Raw genomic sequence first — 17,536 nt, 5'->3', positions numbered from 1 at the left:
CATGGACTACAAACTAGCGAGGGAGACAAAGTGAGGCTATACCACAGGCAACTATTGCTGTATTCTAGGTAAAAGATGAGGGCTTGAACTAGAGCAGGGGAAATAAAGATGAGTGGATTCAAGAGGCATTTCAAGAGTAGAATTAACAGGATTTGGTGGCCGACTGGATGTGCACAGTAGACAAGAGGGCAGCAATTCAGGTACCTGTGACTGCAAATCAGTTGGCCTGAAATGGGACCTCGGAATCTACATTCTAATTAGCAAAGTGCCTCAGGTGATTTTGTTGCAGATGGTTCACCAGCCATTGGTTTTCAAAACACCCAGTAGAAAGTGGTGATAGCCAGACATAAAGTGACAGAAAGAAAATTTTCAGGAGGAGAAGGAAGATACTGAATCCAATTTTGGACAACAGTGCTAGAAAAGACATCATAATAAAGAGGAAGAAAGCATCAACTGCATAATTATCTATAGGAAAAAAATGAAGGCAACTATGCCTTCACTATTGTTTGTATTCTTGAAGTCCTGTTTTTAATGTCCCCTGATACTAGTACATCCTTGGATGGCCAATTAGGCCAAAATCGTTTTACCAAAAAAAAAAAAAAAAAAAAGGCAGAAAAAAACTACATTTTTGAAAAGAAAACAATAGAGAAAAGCAATACACATTGTTGCACCACCTTATAGCACAAGATGTACATGTTTTTCCTACCAAATATAAACCAAAAAAGAGGACAGGCCCACTTATTATTTCTTTGAAGGAGGTCAGAAGGAAAAGTAGGAAATGCATAAAATAGTGTATGACATTTTGTGTCTGTTATTTTATGTAAAAAGACTATTAATCCAATATGTAGAAATGTTATCTAATGCTCTGCTTTGTTAACCTTTATAGGCTGTTAAATAACAGGAAAAACAACTCTGGCGGAGTATTTGAATGCAAGATTTTCCTTAAGTATCTTCTACTCTACCAGATTTATAAATAAATAATACGGTAGTACTAATGATTTTTCAAAAGAGTGGTAGAGTTTGTATCTATCCTCTGGTCTTAACCAGAAAAGTCTGAAAAAAAATATTTTCAGTAATCTCAAAAAGGTCCCCCAAAACACAAGATAATAACATAAGAGAAGTCACAGGCTACACAAGATTCATAAATGGTAAAGTTGTTTCGAAAGAGAAGTAGTTTAAATCTTATGAGTTAATGGGTTGGCTGCCCCTCCAGTATCCTGAGTCATTTACTGTATCAGAAAAAACCACTATGGAGGAAGAGAGCTCTTCTATGAAAAAAGAGTTGAAATTTCAAGAGATAGAGGACCTTTTCACAAAAGGGCCTAATTTCTCTTTAAATCACAATTTAAAATAGCTGAGCAGCCATTTAGCCTTGAGAACATTACCAACGATAAATAGGAACAGGCAAAAACCTACATAATTATAAAGCTTTACTCTGTGCTCTTAACCACTGGCATAGGACTCCACAGCTCTTCTTATCCCTTGTTTTTAATTTCCCTGAGGACATCTATAGGCTGCTGGATTTGCAAGTCACAACTTGTTTTATTAGAAGTAATTGTGAGAACTCGAATGAAAAAATAAATAAGGTTTCAGAGATTTCCGGATCTCCATTTTCAGTCATTCCGAAGATGTTTAGGGTATGACTTTAATATATTAGCTTAAAACCAGATCTAATATTTTTAATCCAGTACCATGCAACAAGTTCTCTCCTTCAGACTGTTGAATATTCCTAAAGAGAAGGCTACAAAAATCCCTGGGCAGCCCAACAGACCAACCTTTCAAACTTGCGTCTGTGCCAAAATTACCCAACTTTCTACCCTTTTCAAGGCCACACCAGTTTACCTCAAATACGAATATTCAGACCTAGTAAATCTTAACACTTGCTGTGCCACCCTACTGTGGGGAAGCAATAGTTGATTAGAAACTCAGATTTGCTGTTTCACTTCCTTTTGTCTCTGGAAAAAAATAGAAAGACACTATAAAATAAAGATTGCAAACCATATTTTTAACTATACCACATCTTGTGTAAAATGTACTAATTTCTCTGCTAAGGCAATTTAGATTAGATACTCTGAATTAAAAAGCCTAGTCAACTGAAGATAAAATCAGAGTTGAAGTACAGAATACATGTCCAGTCTAGACAGGCTTGGTGATGAGTGAGAGTAAACAAGTCATTTAACCTTTCTATGGACCTCTGTTCCCCCATTTCTCCCAATTTAGAATCTTGGCATAGAGTCAGGCTGTAGGACATTGGTTCTCAACCTGTCAGTACATTAGAATCATCCACGGTGGTTTTAAAAAATACATTACCAAACCCTGTCCAAGACTCCTGGATCTAATTTTGTACAGGGGGGAGATGTAAGATGGATTTAAAATTACTGCCATGGGGGTCGAGTCATAGCTTGGAAAGCACTATAAAACACTATACAAATATGCACCAACGCAGGGAAACAGGCTTTCATAAAGTTGCCTTTTTTCCCATAGTGATCTGCTTTTTAATTATTCTACAAGAAGTATATAGAATTTAGGAACAAAAATAGCAGTTGCTAAGGTAGAAGACTTTCTCAAATAAATAAATAAAGGTATTTTGATACTTTGGCAGATGGCCCAGAGCAACAGCACTTTGTTGATCTTGCTTCCATAAAACTTCCACAACTCATCAACTTAATTAATAGAGAAAACAAATGTTTTCTCTATTAATGGCATTTGTTAAAGTTCTTGTTGAGAAATTTGACTGACCACAGCCCATCTCCCACTAATAGCAAGGACACTTTTAACTTGATGTTCCCCCTATCAATACTCTAATCATCTTAATTCTATTTAAATTCTCAAACTATCTACAGATAGTTGAAAGACAAGATAGATCTCAAAGACATGCCTTTAATTCAAAGAGGCACAAAGAGTCATGGATCAGGACAATCTCAGTCTTCTGTTTGAATGGCAATCATCCCAACAATGAAGAAGGTGGTTCCCTATTTGATCATGGGAAGCACTGGGGTTGGGATAAGAACAAAGATCTATTTGCAGGTGCTTTACATAAACTACCTCATTTTTAATCTTCCCTCTGCAGAAGCATATATTGTCTTCCCTTTACAGAGGAGAAAACTGAACTTCAAAACTGAGCTTCAAAAGGGTAAATAAGTTGCATAAGGCACAGAATTAGAAAACGGAAGAACCAGATAAATCTAGGTCTCTGTTGCTAAAGCACAATCTCTAGCTCTCTCCCCTCTAATTTAGTTTTCATTTTAATCAGAGCTATACATACCTATATCTTAATGAGTTGTGTAGTTCTACAAAATAAGAAAAACAGTAGTCCTCTGCTTTCCCCTTCCTATTTCCTGCTTCACCTTCACAACAATTCTTTTGACTAATTCTTTTTTGTATTTATCTCTGTATCTCTAAATAACATGTAATACTGCCACTACTGATTTTTCAGTTTTTGTCTCCTCATTATGGAAAATTAGGATTCAGTTCTCTTTAAACATCCCCTGCCTCCTGTTCTCCCCTATTTCCCCAATACAGTTATATCTAATTTTTCATTAGATTAGCAGTTTTTCAACTTTTACTTTATTACTATGTAATGCTATTCACTGCTGAACAATATAATATACCATGGATGCTTTTCCTTTTCTGAAAATTTTTTCCCCTGAAAATTCCTGTTTGCTTTGTTTCCTATTATCACTAATACAACTCCTCAATATATTCAGACACTTCAGGTATTCTATCTCTTTAGAGGAATCACTCTGTAAGCTTTCTGGCTTGCTCCAGTCTAGACTAGTTGCTCTCTATGCCTGATGGAAAGCCTTCATCTTGGGACCTTCTTTACCTTGAATTTGGGGATACCCTTTGCTCATTTCTTTCTCTAATTGAATCCCTCATTTTCAGTCTCCTAAATCTTTTCTTGTTTTATATCCCCACGTGGTGACACAAATCTTCTAACAGCTTCCTAAGAAAGTGTTTGGGAAGTAAATTTCTTGAGGCTTTGCATAACTAAAAATATCTTTACCCTCTGACTTAACTGATACTTTGGCTAGTTAAGAGTTCTAGGTTGGAAGTAATTTTTCCTCAGAATTCTGAAAGTTTTGCTATGCTATCTTCTAGCTTCTGTTTATTTTTGTTGAGGATCAGATCGATTTTGATTCCTGATCTTGTACAATTCTCACTCTGTTGCTCGAGGCTGGAGTGCAATGGTGTGATCTCAGCTCACTGCAACCTCCACCTCCGGGATTCAAGCGATTCTTGTGCCTCAGCCTCCCTAGTAGCTGGGACTACAGGCGTGTGCCACCACACCCAGCTAATTTTTGTATTTTTAGTAGAGATGGGGTTTCACCATGTTAGCCAGGATGGTCTTGAACTCCCAGCCTCAGGTGATCTTCCTGCCTTGGCCTCCCAAAGTGCTTGGATTATAGGCATAAGCCACTGTGCCTGGCCTTAACCGATTCTTTTCTCTTTGAAAACTATTAGGATTTTTTTTCTCTTTGTCCCTAGGATTCTGAAATTTCAGGACCATACCTGGCCATGGACTATACCATAGCAATAGGTGTTTGGTGGGCCCTTTCAATCTGGAAATTCCTCCTTCAGTTCTTGGAAATTTTCTTGAAAATTTTTTGGGGCAATTTCTTTCCTTTTGTATTCCTTTCTGGGACTTCTACTATCTGGGTTTTGAATCTTCTGTACTGGTTCTCCAATTCTCCTTATTCCGCCACTCCTTTTAAAATGAACTTCCCTCCTTATTTCATAGTGAGAAATAAAAATTTTAATGTGAGGAGTGCAAACCCCTTTTAATTATCAGGCCCAGAGAGGCACTGAAATGTAAGTGTGTGACAGCAGTCACACCTCACTCTCCCCTGTGAACTAAATGACCCTCTTGAAGCTACCTACTCTGTGATGCCAAGTAGCCATAAAATGCCATACATTAGATACCAAAACTCATGTCCTATAGTTCAACAATGTATAATCACTAATCAGTGTTATTTCTGTAAACCAATGAGAATTCCTATCAAATAACTAAGTATCAGCCCATTCCTTGCCCTCTTTTGCCTTTAAAAACCTGGTTGCGGCCGGGCACGGTGGCTCACACCTGTAATCCCAGCACTTTGGGAGGCTGAGGCGGGTGGATCACGAGGTCAGGAGATCGAGACCATCCTGGCTAACACGGTGAAACCCTGTCTCTACTAAAAAATACAAAAAAATTAGCTGGGCGTGGTGGCGGGCGCCTGTAGTCCCAGCTACTTGGGAGGCTGAGGCAGAAGAATGGCATCAACCTGGGAAGTGGAGCTTGCAGTGAGACAAGATAGCGCCACTGCACTCCAGCCTGGGCGACAGAGTGAGACTCCATCTCAAAAAAAAAAAAACCTGGTTTCAACAAAGGCCGAATGGAGCAACCCCCGAAGGCAACCTGGAAGTGTGTCCAAGGCAGCTGTCCTCAACCTTTACCCAAATAAATTCCCTATATTAATTTTGCCTCAGTTTCTTTAGGTTGACAATAGATACAATATCTTAAGTCTGTTGTCTTTCGCAGCCATTATTATCCTGCCAAATGACAGCCAACCAATCCTGGACAAAGAAAGTAGTAATTAAGAGTAAGTAGTGGTGCCTCTGGAGCTGCACTGAGGCTGAGAGTGTATGAGCCAAACCATGTTCCACCTCTAACTGCCTGTTCAACCAGAACATCTGAGCTTTGATCAGTTATGTATATATACATTGGAATTCCACGTTTGAAGAGAATCAAAAGGCTTAAAGGTAGGATTTTTGCCATCTTGGCCCCAGGATGATTAGTCATTCTTTAGTAAGGTCTACTTTTTTGTAGGTGGTAGAGACAAGTGTGAGTAATTTGGGAGGCAGGCAAGGCCCCTCTGCTGGGTTTCCCCAACTGCTGAGCCTATTCTGTTTCTGGGTAAATGTTCTGCCAGAGTTCACACTTGTGGTGAGAGACCAACTCAAATCTAAAGCAGTTTCAGGATGGGGAAAGGAAATCACCTTAAGTAACTGCTACCCCTTCCACTTTGCCCTAGAAAAGAAAGCCACCAGCCTTTCCCAACCCCTTGGGCTATGAATAAGATGAGTTTATATTCTATTTCAGAAAAGTTGCCACTGTAGTACATAAAGAGGTGAATAGTGAATGAAAGACACATTCTGTGTTTTTGTTTTGTTTTGTTTTTTGTTTTTTTTGAGACAGAGCTTCGCTCTGTCCCCCAGGGTAGAGTGCAGCAAGTGTGGTGGTGCAATCATAGCCCACTGCAGCCTGGACTCCTCGCCTCAAGCAATCCTTCCACCTCAGCCTTCTGAGTAGTTGAGATTATAGGCGTCCAGCCACTGTGCCCCACTACATCTTGGTCTTTTCTGTATCTTAGTTATATGTTTGCCTTCTCATCCACAAAACACATCAGGAGTAAAAAGCAAAAAAATCAGTCAACAACACGGCATATACACATAAATAAGACATCTTCTCTTTTGGATGGTTAGGAAGACCTTTAAAAACACTCAAAAATATTAAGTGTGTTTTCCTTACCTGAAGAAAGGAAATGGAAGAGAACTGTCACTACTCACATTTACTTGTGATCATTTTCTACTTTTAGGGAGTTATATAACACAAGCAGCTAATTCCCCAACTGACCTCTTGCATTTCTATTCTCCTTCCATGTTGTAAACTTTGGTCATGAATATACCCATAGCATATTGTACTACACTGTTTCTGTGCTCCATCCAGGCAGCTGATATAACAGAAACCTTAAATATCATAAATCCAGCAGTGTTAGAATTTGAATTTTGTATTTTTCCATAAGCTGGAAGGCTAAATGCAACAGGATAAACAAGACAATCTCACTGGTTAAACCCAAAGCTCCCCAGTACATGTTCTCCATTTTGCTGGATGTTAGAACTTGGTGACATTTTCTATGCGATCTTGCAAGAGCTAAAAGATTTCACTGTCAAAGACCACACCCATGAGTCTCAGTTTTGCCTTACTTCCTTTTTTTCTCCAGTAATACTTCTTTCTCTGAGACTATTTATCAAATGTTATGGGTTTAACTGCACAACTAAACAGTATAGCACCAAAACGGAAAGTAGGCATGTGATGTTCTACTCCTCTGAGGTGAACATAAACATGGCACTGCTCAGTTGGCTGTGCTCAACTGAGTAATCGTTAAGGGGTATCCTCTCCTCTGAGTAGGGGCAGTGTTAGAATCTGAAGATGGGGGAGGAAGGATATGCAATTTTAAAATAGTTAATATTAAAAATCTATTACATAAATCATATAAAGGACTTTGCATAATATTCACAGATGAGGGAACTAGAAGAGAAAGTCTGTAGTCAGTATGGTGAGATGTAGAGGAGGAGTAGGACTGTATGGGAAGGAACATGTATTACAATCCTCTAGGATTTGTGAGATTTTAATGTTTATCAGAAAGGAAATATGGATTTTTAAAGGTTGAGAAACAACAATATCAAGGGAAAGGCATTTCTACTTTTGGGATTCCAAATACTTGAGGTTATGAAATCACATTCCAGTAAATGCCACATAATAAATGGTTATGAATAGTAAAACCACTTAAATCTCTCACAATAACAGTTGATTTGTTGATTCCAAAAATCTTTCTTCAAGCAATTAAAAAAAATCCTTTATTTTGAAAGAATCTAAGTCTCTAACTTCTGTCCCTTATAGCAAGTCACTCTCTGGCAAAACTATTACCTGATTGGGTTGTTTTGCTGTCCAATAGAACAATTCTCATACTTCATTCTACTGCAACTATTTCAAAGACTCCCATAACTTCAACTTGCTAAGTAACCATCAAAATGGAACTCATATTAATTTTCTTTGTCTACTCAATTTCCAGTAATTCCTTACTGCAATGACTTAAAATACTTTGTTTTCAATGTTAGCAACCTATTTTCAGTAGACCCTTCTTTTTGCAAAAAAAAAAAAAAAAAAGTATTGGTGTTAAGTAAAAGCTATTATAGATCACTAGTACTCAAACTGTTTACTCTCATAACTTACTACTGATAATTACCATTTATAGAGAGTATATCTCTGAAGGTAAAAAGTTACTGTCCAGGAAATTTTCCATGAGACAAACAATTGCCGTCATTTACTTCCCAAACTCTTTTCCTTAAGAAAAATAAGTCCCTTTAAAAATGTTTTTCTTGGTTGCACAGCAATGTGAATGCACTTAACATTATTGAACCTTATACTTTAAAAAGGTTAAGATGGTAAATTTTATGTGAATTTTACCACAATTTAAAAAGCTTTTATAGATTAGGAATTGGAAAATGTGACACATGTACTACATAGGTCCCAAAGCCTGTTTTCCGTTGCATAGGGCTTGGTACCAGTTACCCTCAACTTATTTGAACAGTGACCAAATACTGCACTTAGTTCAAAAGACTTTGAAAATTAATTAACAACTCACTGAAAAAGTAGTTCATTTCATATTCTGTTATCCCTTCCTGAAGATAATCATAATCTTGGTTCTGAACTATAAAGAGATTTTTGTTACATATCTAAATAATAGCCTCCTCTTTCCCTGTATTTATGATTCAAAACCATGGCAGCAAGCATAAGAAATAGCAGGTGGGAAATGGCAGCCACAGCATAAATCCTACAGGAAATAGAAACTAAAACTAGGCTTTACATAACTGAACACAAACGAACTGCAATTAAACAGTAATATTTTATGCTTATAAGGTGTTAGAAAACAAAAAGGATAAACCGTAACAGTCAATCAGCTAATGCATAGCATCGAAATAGCGAAGCTTTATGTCAACAGGCTATTTTTATTTACCATTTGCTTTTGGACAAAGGTATGGTTTTAAAAAAATTCAGTCTTCTTTCATCATGGGCAAGTCCCCAATTATTTTTGCTATAATAGCCCATAAATGGAAATAAAATACCCACGCATTCACATAATGCCTGCATCCTACTGTTAGTAACACTTTAGTGTCTGTAGGTATCCTCCACAGTTCATAGATGCAAATGCTAAATTACATTACCTGTCTCAGGTCATATTCTTGAAGGTGATCAAAAAGCATTTGAAATAATCATTTATAAAAGTCTATCAAAGATTACTTACACTATTATCGATGTATTAACAGTAAACCATTAGTCAAGTAAAAAGGGGGGCTTCTGTTAGATGACAGCACTGCTCCATGTGCGTGCACATACCATGCACATACCTGAACTATGCTAATGATTTTCACTTCATGTTAAAGAAGTATAAGCATGTTAAGCTTGTATATTTTTTCACCCACTCATTTTGAAACCCTCTGTAGGATTTGGCTACAGTAAAATGTCAGCTTGGTTATTACCTTTAAAGTAAGAAATTTCCCGGCAAAATTGGGAAGCTAGTGACAACAAAGTGAAACTGATGCTTTCCCAGTTGAGTTTCACTCTTGGTTTCTTTCAGGGCATAGACAAACTTGCCCATGTAGAAGCAATACCCTTGCTTCTGTAACATAACTGGAGAAGAGAAGAGAAAGAATAGCAAGACATTTTACTTAACAGCCTCAGCCTACCTACAGCATTTTTCCTTGTCCATGAAAAAAAAGTCGTGTGTAGGGGGGAAATAACCAGCATCAGTACAGCAGCTGTTCTTAGTTCTTGACATTACTGTGTCCCCAGACTCTTTCATTCAATTCTATTTACTCCAAGGAGTTTTTGTTTGTTCTGAACCATTTTGCTGAGTATTGTTGCTGTCTTAAGAACAATGTACTCCCAGACCCACATGGTTTCATGAGTGAATTCTTTCAGATCTTCAAAGAGCAGAGTTCTTAGGCTATTTAAACTACATCAGAGCAGAGGAAGAGGAACTCTGCCCAGTTCTTTTTAGGAACCAGCATAACCTTGATACCAAAACCTAGCAAAAATAACAGAAAAAGGTGAGTATAAAATGAATCTCAATCATTGATTTTAAATAAAAATGCTACCAAAGGAACCAATATATACTTAAATATCACACCATGACCAAGTGTAAGATTGGTTCACAAACTGGAAATATACTAAAATAATTCACTATCCTATTAGGTCAAAGATGAAAAGTACCTATGAAAGGTTATGATAGATATCAAAAAGCCATTTGACAAAATCCAACTTCCATTCCTGAAAAAATGTTAAGAAGTAATGAAGACACATTCTTTTAACACAACAAGAAATATATATACACACCAAATGAACATCCAATATCTATTATTTAAAATTGTTCTCAAAGTGCTATCTAATACAATGGACACTCCCCATCCCCAGTTGCAAAAATGACTTTGGATGCAATCCAAACAGTTCTCTGTAAAAATCACAATGAGCTAGAAATATTAAAGGAAACTTCCCTGATAAATATAATTTATTAGAAATTAATAGTAACTTCATATTTAATGATGACATAATAAAAACATCCCCAAACTAAGAAACAAGATAAAGGATGGCCAGAATCACTGTTTTATTTACCACCATTCTGGGGAAGCCCGCAATTCACTAAAGCATAGAAAGAAAGAGATAAGATAAATTATAATTAGATGATTGCTTCCTAGAAAATTCAAGTGAAATAATTTATTAAAACTAATAAATTTAGAAAGTTGGCCAGATACATAAACACTCATCTACATACCAGTCACAAAATATAAGAAAATATAATGGTTAAATCCCAAAAAGAGTATTTTAATGAAGCATGAACAGTTTATGTTGAATTTTATCTCGAAGATAATGCAATTATATTCAAGAAAATTTTGAAAAGGAAAAATGAAGAGGGACTTGTCCTATGAATTACTAGAAAACGTAATATCAAAGCAGATTGGTATTTTTAAAGGAAGGGACAAAAAGATCAAAGCAACAGATGAGTCTGAAGAAAAGATGCATGTACACATGAGAATTTACTATATTAAGGAGGTATTTCTAGTCAGTTGGGAGAGAAGTGATTTCAACAAATGATTTCAGGAAAAATGGCTGCCCAGTCATAAAAACAAAGAAAAAAAATTAAATCCTTATCTTAGTATACAAAAATCATTTTCAGATGTTTTAATGAGTAAATCATAAAAAGAGAATTAACAGGCAATATAGGAGAAGATTTTAAGAATTTTTGAGTGGGGACTACCTTCTTACCTGAGATAAAAAGCCTGGGCATTTTAAACCAAAGCATTGATAATTCTTGAAAATATCTGCCATATATTTCGCAAAGGATTAATGAAACCTGTGGTCTAATGAGAAACAGATAATTTTGAAGAATATTGGGCAATATATACGGACAGGACATAGTAAGTGATAGTTAACTATAATTTGGTACATCTACACAATGCAGTACCACGCCAACATTACAATAAAATAGAGCTACATATGGCAAGACTTTCACCATATATATATACATTTAATCTGAACCAGATTATCGAACAGTATGCATAATCTCATTTTCATAAGAAAGCAAAATAACATAGTTATGCACACACAGGAAAGATGTGGAAGGCTTGGATTACAACTGGGGAGAGGACTGAGAAGGATTTCACTTTCTGCTTTAGACATAGTTGTATTATTTGAGGATCCCTCCTCTCTCAAATGAGGACACAATAATTTTTAACAGAATGCACTGCTTGCTTCTCTGCTACCTCTCGTTTGGGTGTGTATTCCAACCGCGGTAAGGAGGCAGGTCATTTTCTTTTCCTTCAATTTCACGTTGCTTCTTCACTTCCTTTACTACCATCTCTCCCTGATTATAACTTGTCAAAAGCATCTCCTGTGAGGTGAGATAAACACCACTTTACATAGCAAGGCTGCTTTACTTTTGCTCATTATAGCATAACAATAAAGGCACAGCTCTTCTTTGATTATCCTCCCCCTCTTTCTACTTCTAGAAAAGCACAGCTTTTCTGCCTGTAACTCGTTGCTAGTCAGTTTACACCGGCGTGAGGACTCCACCTAACGCCTGGGTTCCCACTGTGGGCGGAGTTGGCTCCTGTTCTTCCTGCCTTGGCCACCCACTCCCTCCGTGACCCTCTGGGAAGTTACCCAACTTCTCATTGACCAGGCTATGATGACACCCCACAGGAAGGCAGTGGGGAATTGTGCAACCACGTTGGGAAAGCAACAGAAAGAACCAATTAAGTTTTCGAAAGAGTAACCACGATACTACTTGATTCTAGGAGGCAGTCCCTCTCCCGAAGGAAGTCGGGAATGTTCCTGGCGGGTCCACTGCTCACCTCGACACCGCAGGCCCTTCCACCCCCATTTCCCGGGCAAAGCAGCCGGGACGAGTCCCTCCCCTGAAGCCGTTGGGGCAGAGGCCGACGATGCTATGCTGACATCGCGGGCCCGGAAACCCCCCCACAAGGAGTCCTCTCCGGGGGAAGGACTCGCGTGGCTCCTCCCGCACAAAATCCCTCCCCAAACTGCAAATTGGTTGTCTCCGCTGCTCCTCCGCTTCTCTCCTTGCGGCGCCCCTACTGTCAGCGCGTCCCTCTCGCTCACGCATACAAATTCTCCGACGTCGTGCTTGACGGATTCGGACACACCAATTCACAAAGTTTCTTACTCACAGAGTTCACGGTTTCAGCTGCGCTCCCTCTCCCCTCAGGTCGCCGGCGCCTGGCCGAGTGACTCCAACCGGAAGTTGCTTTTTGTTCCAGTTCAGAGGGCAGTGCCTGCGCGCGGAGCCATTAACTCTTCACCTTCCACCCGACAAGGCCAGGGCCATTCCGCCCTGCCCCGCCCAGCCCGGGGCTCTTCTGCCCCGCCCCTCCCTGCCCCGCCCAGCGCCCTCCCCCTGCCCTGCCCAGCCAAGTCCCCGCCTCTTAGGGAAAAAAAAAAAAAAAAAAGCGTCAGCCGCGGAAGAGAATCCTATGTCAAGTGTAAAGGTAACTTGTGGGTCTTTGCTGGATTTTGTTGCCAAACGATAAATAACCGGTAAATAAATAACCAGTAAATAAATAACATCACCCTATATATGAGTTAGAGTACACAAGAATCACCTGAGAAACAAAATGTAGTTTCACCAACCGACTCCTACAGCTTTCATTTCAGAGCAACTGGAGTGAAGCCCAGGAACCTGCATTTTCAACAGATCCTCGTAAATTTATGTAATTAAAGGTGGTTAAAGTCCACACTCTGAGAAACACTACATATACACATACCCATTTGGTTTCTCCCCAACTAGTAGTATTTTTCACTAAATATTTGTTAAAGAGGAATGGCTGGAAATGGAGGTGGAACTTTATTAGAAAATTTCCCATGAATTAAGACTTTCCCATTATTCAATTCCTAGCCATGCATGAATATTCTCTAAGATCCAAATCTTAGATACCGCAAGAAAGATATCTTTTCCCTTTAGGGCAAGAGGATGAGGTCTGGCTGCCCCAATTTCTCCCTGTATTTCTGAATCATGGATGTTTACACATCTTTCCTTAGGCCAGTAAGTCCAAGGATGTAAAAACCTGCCAAGTTGCAGTGCATTCTGTCTAGTTATCTTGAATGTTGCTGTATACTTTTAAAAGTCAAAGCCTAAATATATTTGAAACAATGTTTTTAACCAACAGAAACTTCTTATATAACGTTTTGACTAGTTGAATAGTTTTCTTGTAATAAGTAATTGAGTTAAACATGACAATACAGTACTGCTTTAAAAAAATTATTTAAACTTTTTTTGAGAGCAGTTTTAGATTCACAGCAAAATGTAAAGGAATGTCCAGAGATTTTCCATATACTTTCTGCCCCTACACAAGCATAGCCCTTCCCCATTATCAACATTCCTCACACCAGTGTGATGAAAAAAAGCTGTTATAAATATCTGTGTGCAGGTTTTTTTGTGTGGACATAAGTTTTCATCTCCTTTGGATAAACACCAAGTAGTATGATTGCTGGATCATAAGGTAAGAGAATGTTTAGTTTTGTAAGCAATTGCCAAATTGTCTTCCAAAGTGGCTACCATTTTGCATTCCCACCAGGAATGAATAAGAGTTCCTTGCTCCAAATCCTTGCCAGCATTTGGTGTTGTAAGTGTTCTGGATTTTGGCCATTCTAATAGATGTGTGTCGTATTTTATTGTTGTTTTAATTTGCATTTCCCTGATGACATATGATGTGGAGGATCTTTTCATATGGCTGTTTATTTACCATCTGGTTATCTTCTTTGGGGAGGTAAAGGCCTTTGGCCCATTTTTAAATCAGGTTGTTTTCCAAATGTTGAGTTTTAAGTGTTCTTTGTATTTTTGATAACAGTCCTTTATCAGATATGTCTTTTGCAAAAAATTTTCTCCTTGCCTGTGGCTTGTCTTTTTACTCTCTTGACAATATCTATTGCAAAGCAGAAATTCTTAATTTTGATGAAGTCCAGTTTATTCAGCACTGCTTGAGCGAATTAAATAAGCTGGTTTGAAGATTTCTGATTGAAATAGTGGAATTTAGTAATATACTCAGAGTCTAAAGCTGAATGCATAGGCATTTTGAAATATGGAGGTGCTAAAAACTTTGAATAAGGAAATAAGCTAGATATGCACATTTCTTAAATATGTATTTTTCTCTTCCACTTCCATGATGTTGTAGTCTTGAAGAGAAGTGGCTGCATAATTCCCCTATATGTGAAATATGCATAAATGCTGGTAGAATTATTTTCTAAACAATGCTAAAATGGTATCAAACATTTTCCTTTTCCTATAATGATGATTTTTTAAGAATTCACATACAATTTGTTTTACAAAGGTTAGAAATTGAGTTGAGACATTTATTTGAGGAATAATCTTTTAAAATAATGACATAATTTTATTCCAATTTTCCTTCACTCATATTATTATATACCTCAAGTTAGTGTGCAGTGATGTGGCATTGGAGGTTGGGTATGATGACATGAAAATGGGGAACTGACCAGGTGTGGTGCTCACACATATAATCCTAACACTTTCGGAGGCCAAGGGCAGAGGATCACTTGAGCACAGGAGTTTGAGACCAGCCTGGGCAACATAGTGAGACCACGTCTCTATTTAATAATAATTAATTAATTATTATTAAAATAAAATGGGAGAATTGCAGGCCTTTAAAAGATATTTTGGAACCTGGACGGGTGTAGTGGCTCACGCCTGTAATCCCAGCACTTCGGGAGGCCAAGGCAGGCTGATCACTTGAGGTCAGGAGTTTGAGACCAGCTGGCCAACATGGTGAAAACCCGTTTCTGCTGAAAATACAAAAATTAGCCAGGTTTGGTGGTGCACACTGTAATCCCAGCTATATGGGAGGCTGAGGTAGGAGGATCACTTGAACCCAGAAGGCAGAAATTTCAGTGAGCCAAGATCACGCCGCTGCACTCCAGCCTGGATAACAGAGAAAGACTCTGTCTCAAAAATATTTTGAATCCTAGTTTTAAAACTGCTTAATAATTTATTGAGAATTCTGAATATAAACCTAAGGACAAGGAAACCTGGCAATATAAACACTTACTATGACTTGGAATGTCAGTTATGTTCTCAGTCAAATCTTTAATGTGAAATATCACTATTAATGGAATCTGGTTGACTTCTGATTTACGATGACATCTGGACTGGCTGTTTATATTGCAGACTCTCCAACTAAAATGCCTATGAAAAATCAGAAAAACATGAGAACTCACAATGGCCTTGGAAGGCAGACTGACAACCAGGGCCACTGTGTATGGTTGAGCAGGCTGTGCTCAGTTGCAAAGCCTTGCCTCCTTCAGCCTGTGTCTTCTCAGAGAGGTGCTTTTTCTAACTCACAGAAAAGTACCATAAGAGCAGCTATAACCCTGTTGACACGCACCCTAGTTCCAGAATTTGATAGGATATTGCGCTTATTGCAAGAACTGTGAAGCTGAAATGGACATGTACTTTTTTGTTGGAAGGCAAGCAAAGGTGTTGGTATGGAAGGATAGTAAGGAAGCTACCTGCCTCACGGCCCCTACTCGTAACTCCACCGCTATGTGTGATGGCTAAGAAGTATTTTACACCTCTTTGCCCTAATCTCTCCCATTAGTTTCTCTCTCTATGACCCATTTTGGAGCTATGGCCTAGAGAACACCAGCAATAACCCAAAGGGAGTGGATAGGTGTAATGCTCTGTGTCCAAGCTTAGGAAACTAATAATGAAAGGGGTTGGGCAGACAGAACTGGGTGTTTGTTTCTCTGGGGGTTTAGTTTTTCATATATGGTTCTTATCAAGAAAAAGACAAATCATTGTTTCTGATTAACCAGGAATTCTTCTCTTTATAGTAAAGTAACTAGCTATTAAAGGTAAGGAATCTCACCTCAGCCCAACACCCGCAGTGACAAAGTTGATAAATGTCAGCTTCAAGCCAAAAAGTTAGCTGTTGACTGTGCATGTCTATATGTCTTCCAGCTCAACATCTATGCTGAAGAACTAATAGCATCAGACAGATAATGAGAAGAGCCAAGAACCAAAATCCACACATTCAGGTAGTAAGGTTGACACAAGGCTTGGAACGAGTAATTACAAGAGAAAGCATCCCTTTGAAAAGATTATGCTGTCTGAAAGAGAGTCTTCAAAATACAAAGAAAGTGAATACTTTGGAAAATGATTTACCAGAAGCAGAAGTATATGGAGAGAATCTGCTTTGTATTTTCTATGCAAAAAGAGATGAAATATATGATAAGCTATTAGACTAAGATAAGGAGGGAACTAGAGACAAGGTGAAATAAAACCAAAGTTGGATAAATTAAGGCTGTAAGGACACATGCACACAACATGCAATGGCAAAATTCACATATAATTTGGACACAATCAAAGGTGGAATCAGTATTGCAGAATAATAAATCAATGATTAGAGTAAAAGCTTGAAAAACTCTTCCAAAATATGAATGGAAAGTACAAATAGGTGACAACCATTAAAGGAAATGGTAGAAAGATTATGCCCCAACTTCTTCCTGAAGAAGAGATTGGGGTAAATAGAACAGAGACGGCGACCACAGATATATCAGAAGCTATCTGAAGTAATGCTTTGAACCAATACAATACTTCGTAAAAATGAAAATGACTCAATGTGTTTTGAAATATATTAATGACCTATCTTGTTAAAAATTTCAATATTAAATGCCCTATCAATTCATTAATTTAATCAGTGAATATTTTGGGAATATTTGCTGTGTGCTAAGAATTAGGGGTAGAAAGATCACTAAGACACTGTCCTACCTTTAAAGAACTTGGTGTCTATACTGGGTGACATACATACAAGAATCAGGCAATTATTATACAATGTGGTATTATGATTTTACATTAGGGGTAATATATGGTACTCTGAAAACACATTGGAAAGGCCATCGTCCAGCCTTAAGAGGGTGAAGGAAGGCTTCTGGTATCTAAGGTATGGAAAAAGTTCAACAAGAATCCAGGTGGAAAAAAAATTAATTGCAAAGGAAGAAAAACTTGTCTTCAGCATTAAACTTCAAAAGCTGAATAGAATAACATCTACAGTTGTCTGGGAAAGATTTGACCTATAGCGTCTGCCTACTCAAGTTATCATTTATTCAAGAAAAGGAAAACAAAGACATTCTCAGATACCTCAAGGTTCAAACATCATACCACCCATTTTCTGAAACAATTGAAGA

The 17,536-nt window shown here is 38.0% G+C and overlaps 1 protein-coding gene across 4 annotated transcripts in view; it reads right to left on the bottom strand.

Moving 5' to 3' along the window:
- The window catches only part of TANK (TRAF family member associated NFKB activator), a 99,139-nt gene that overhangs the window by 62,935 nt on the left and 18,668 nt on the right, over nt 1–17,536 (bottom strand). The window contains exons 1-2 of one of the 4 annotated variants that reach the window (XM_054478933.2): nt 12,511–12,670; nt 11,584–11,711 (exon numbers count right to left, since the gene is read on the bottom strand). The exons of 1 other annotated variant lie outside the window; for it this stretch is intronic. In XM_054478933.2, the coding sequence (XP_054334908.1) occupies nt 11,584–11,708 (125 nt within the window). In that variant the 5' untranslated portion in view covers nt 11,709–11,711; nt 12,511–12,670. Of the gene's footprint in view, nt 1–11,583; nt 11,712–12,174; nt 12,300–12,510; nt 12,671–17,536 lie in introns of those variants that run through there. 2 more of the 4 variants (XM_054478934.2, XM_054478932.2) reach the window with 2 other exon arrangements.

Source organism: Pongo pygmaeus, chromosome 11 (assembly GCF_028885625.2).
Source record: "Pongo pygmaeus isolate AG05252 chromosome 11, NHGRI_mPonPyg2-v2.0_pri, whole genome shotgun sequence".
NCBI classification, from domain to species: domain Eukaryota; kingdom Metazoa; phylum Chordata; class Mammalia; order Primates; family Hominidae; genus Pongo; species Pongo pygmaeus.
Note: the sequence above shows the minus strand (reverse complement) of the source record. Positions and strands in the feature narration are given on the sequence as shown.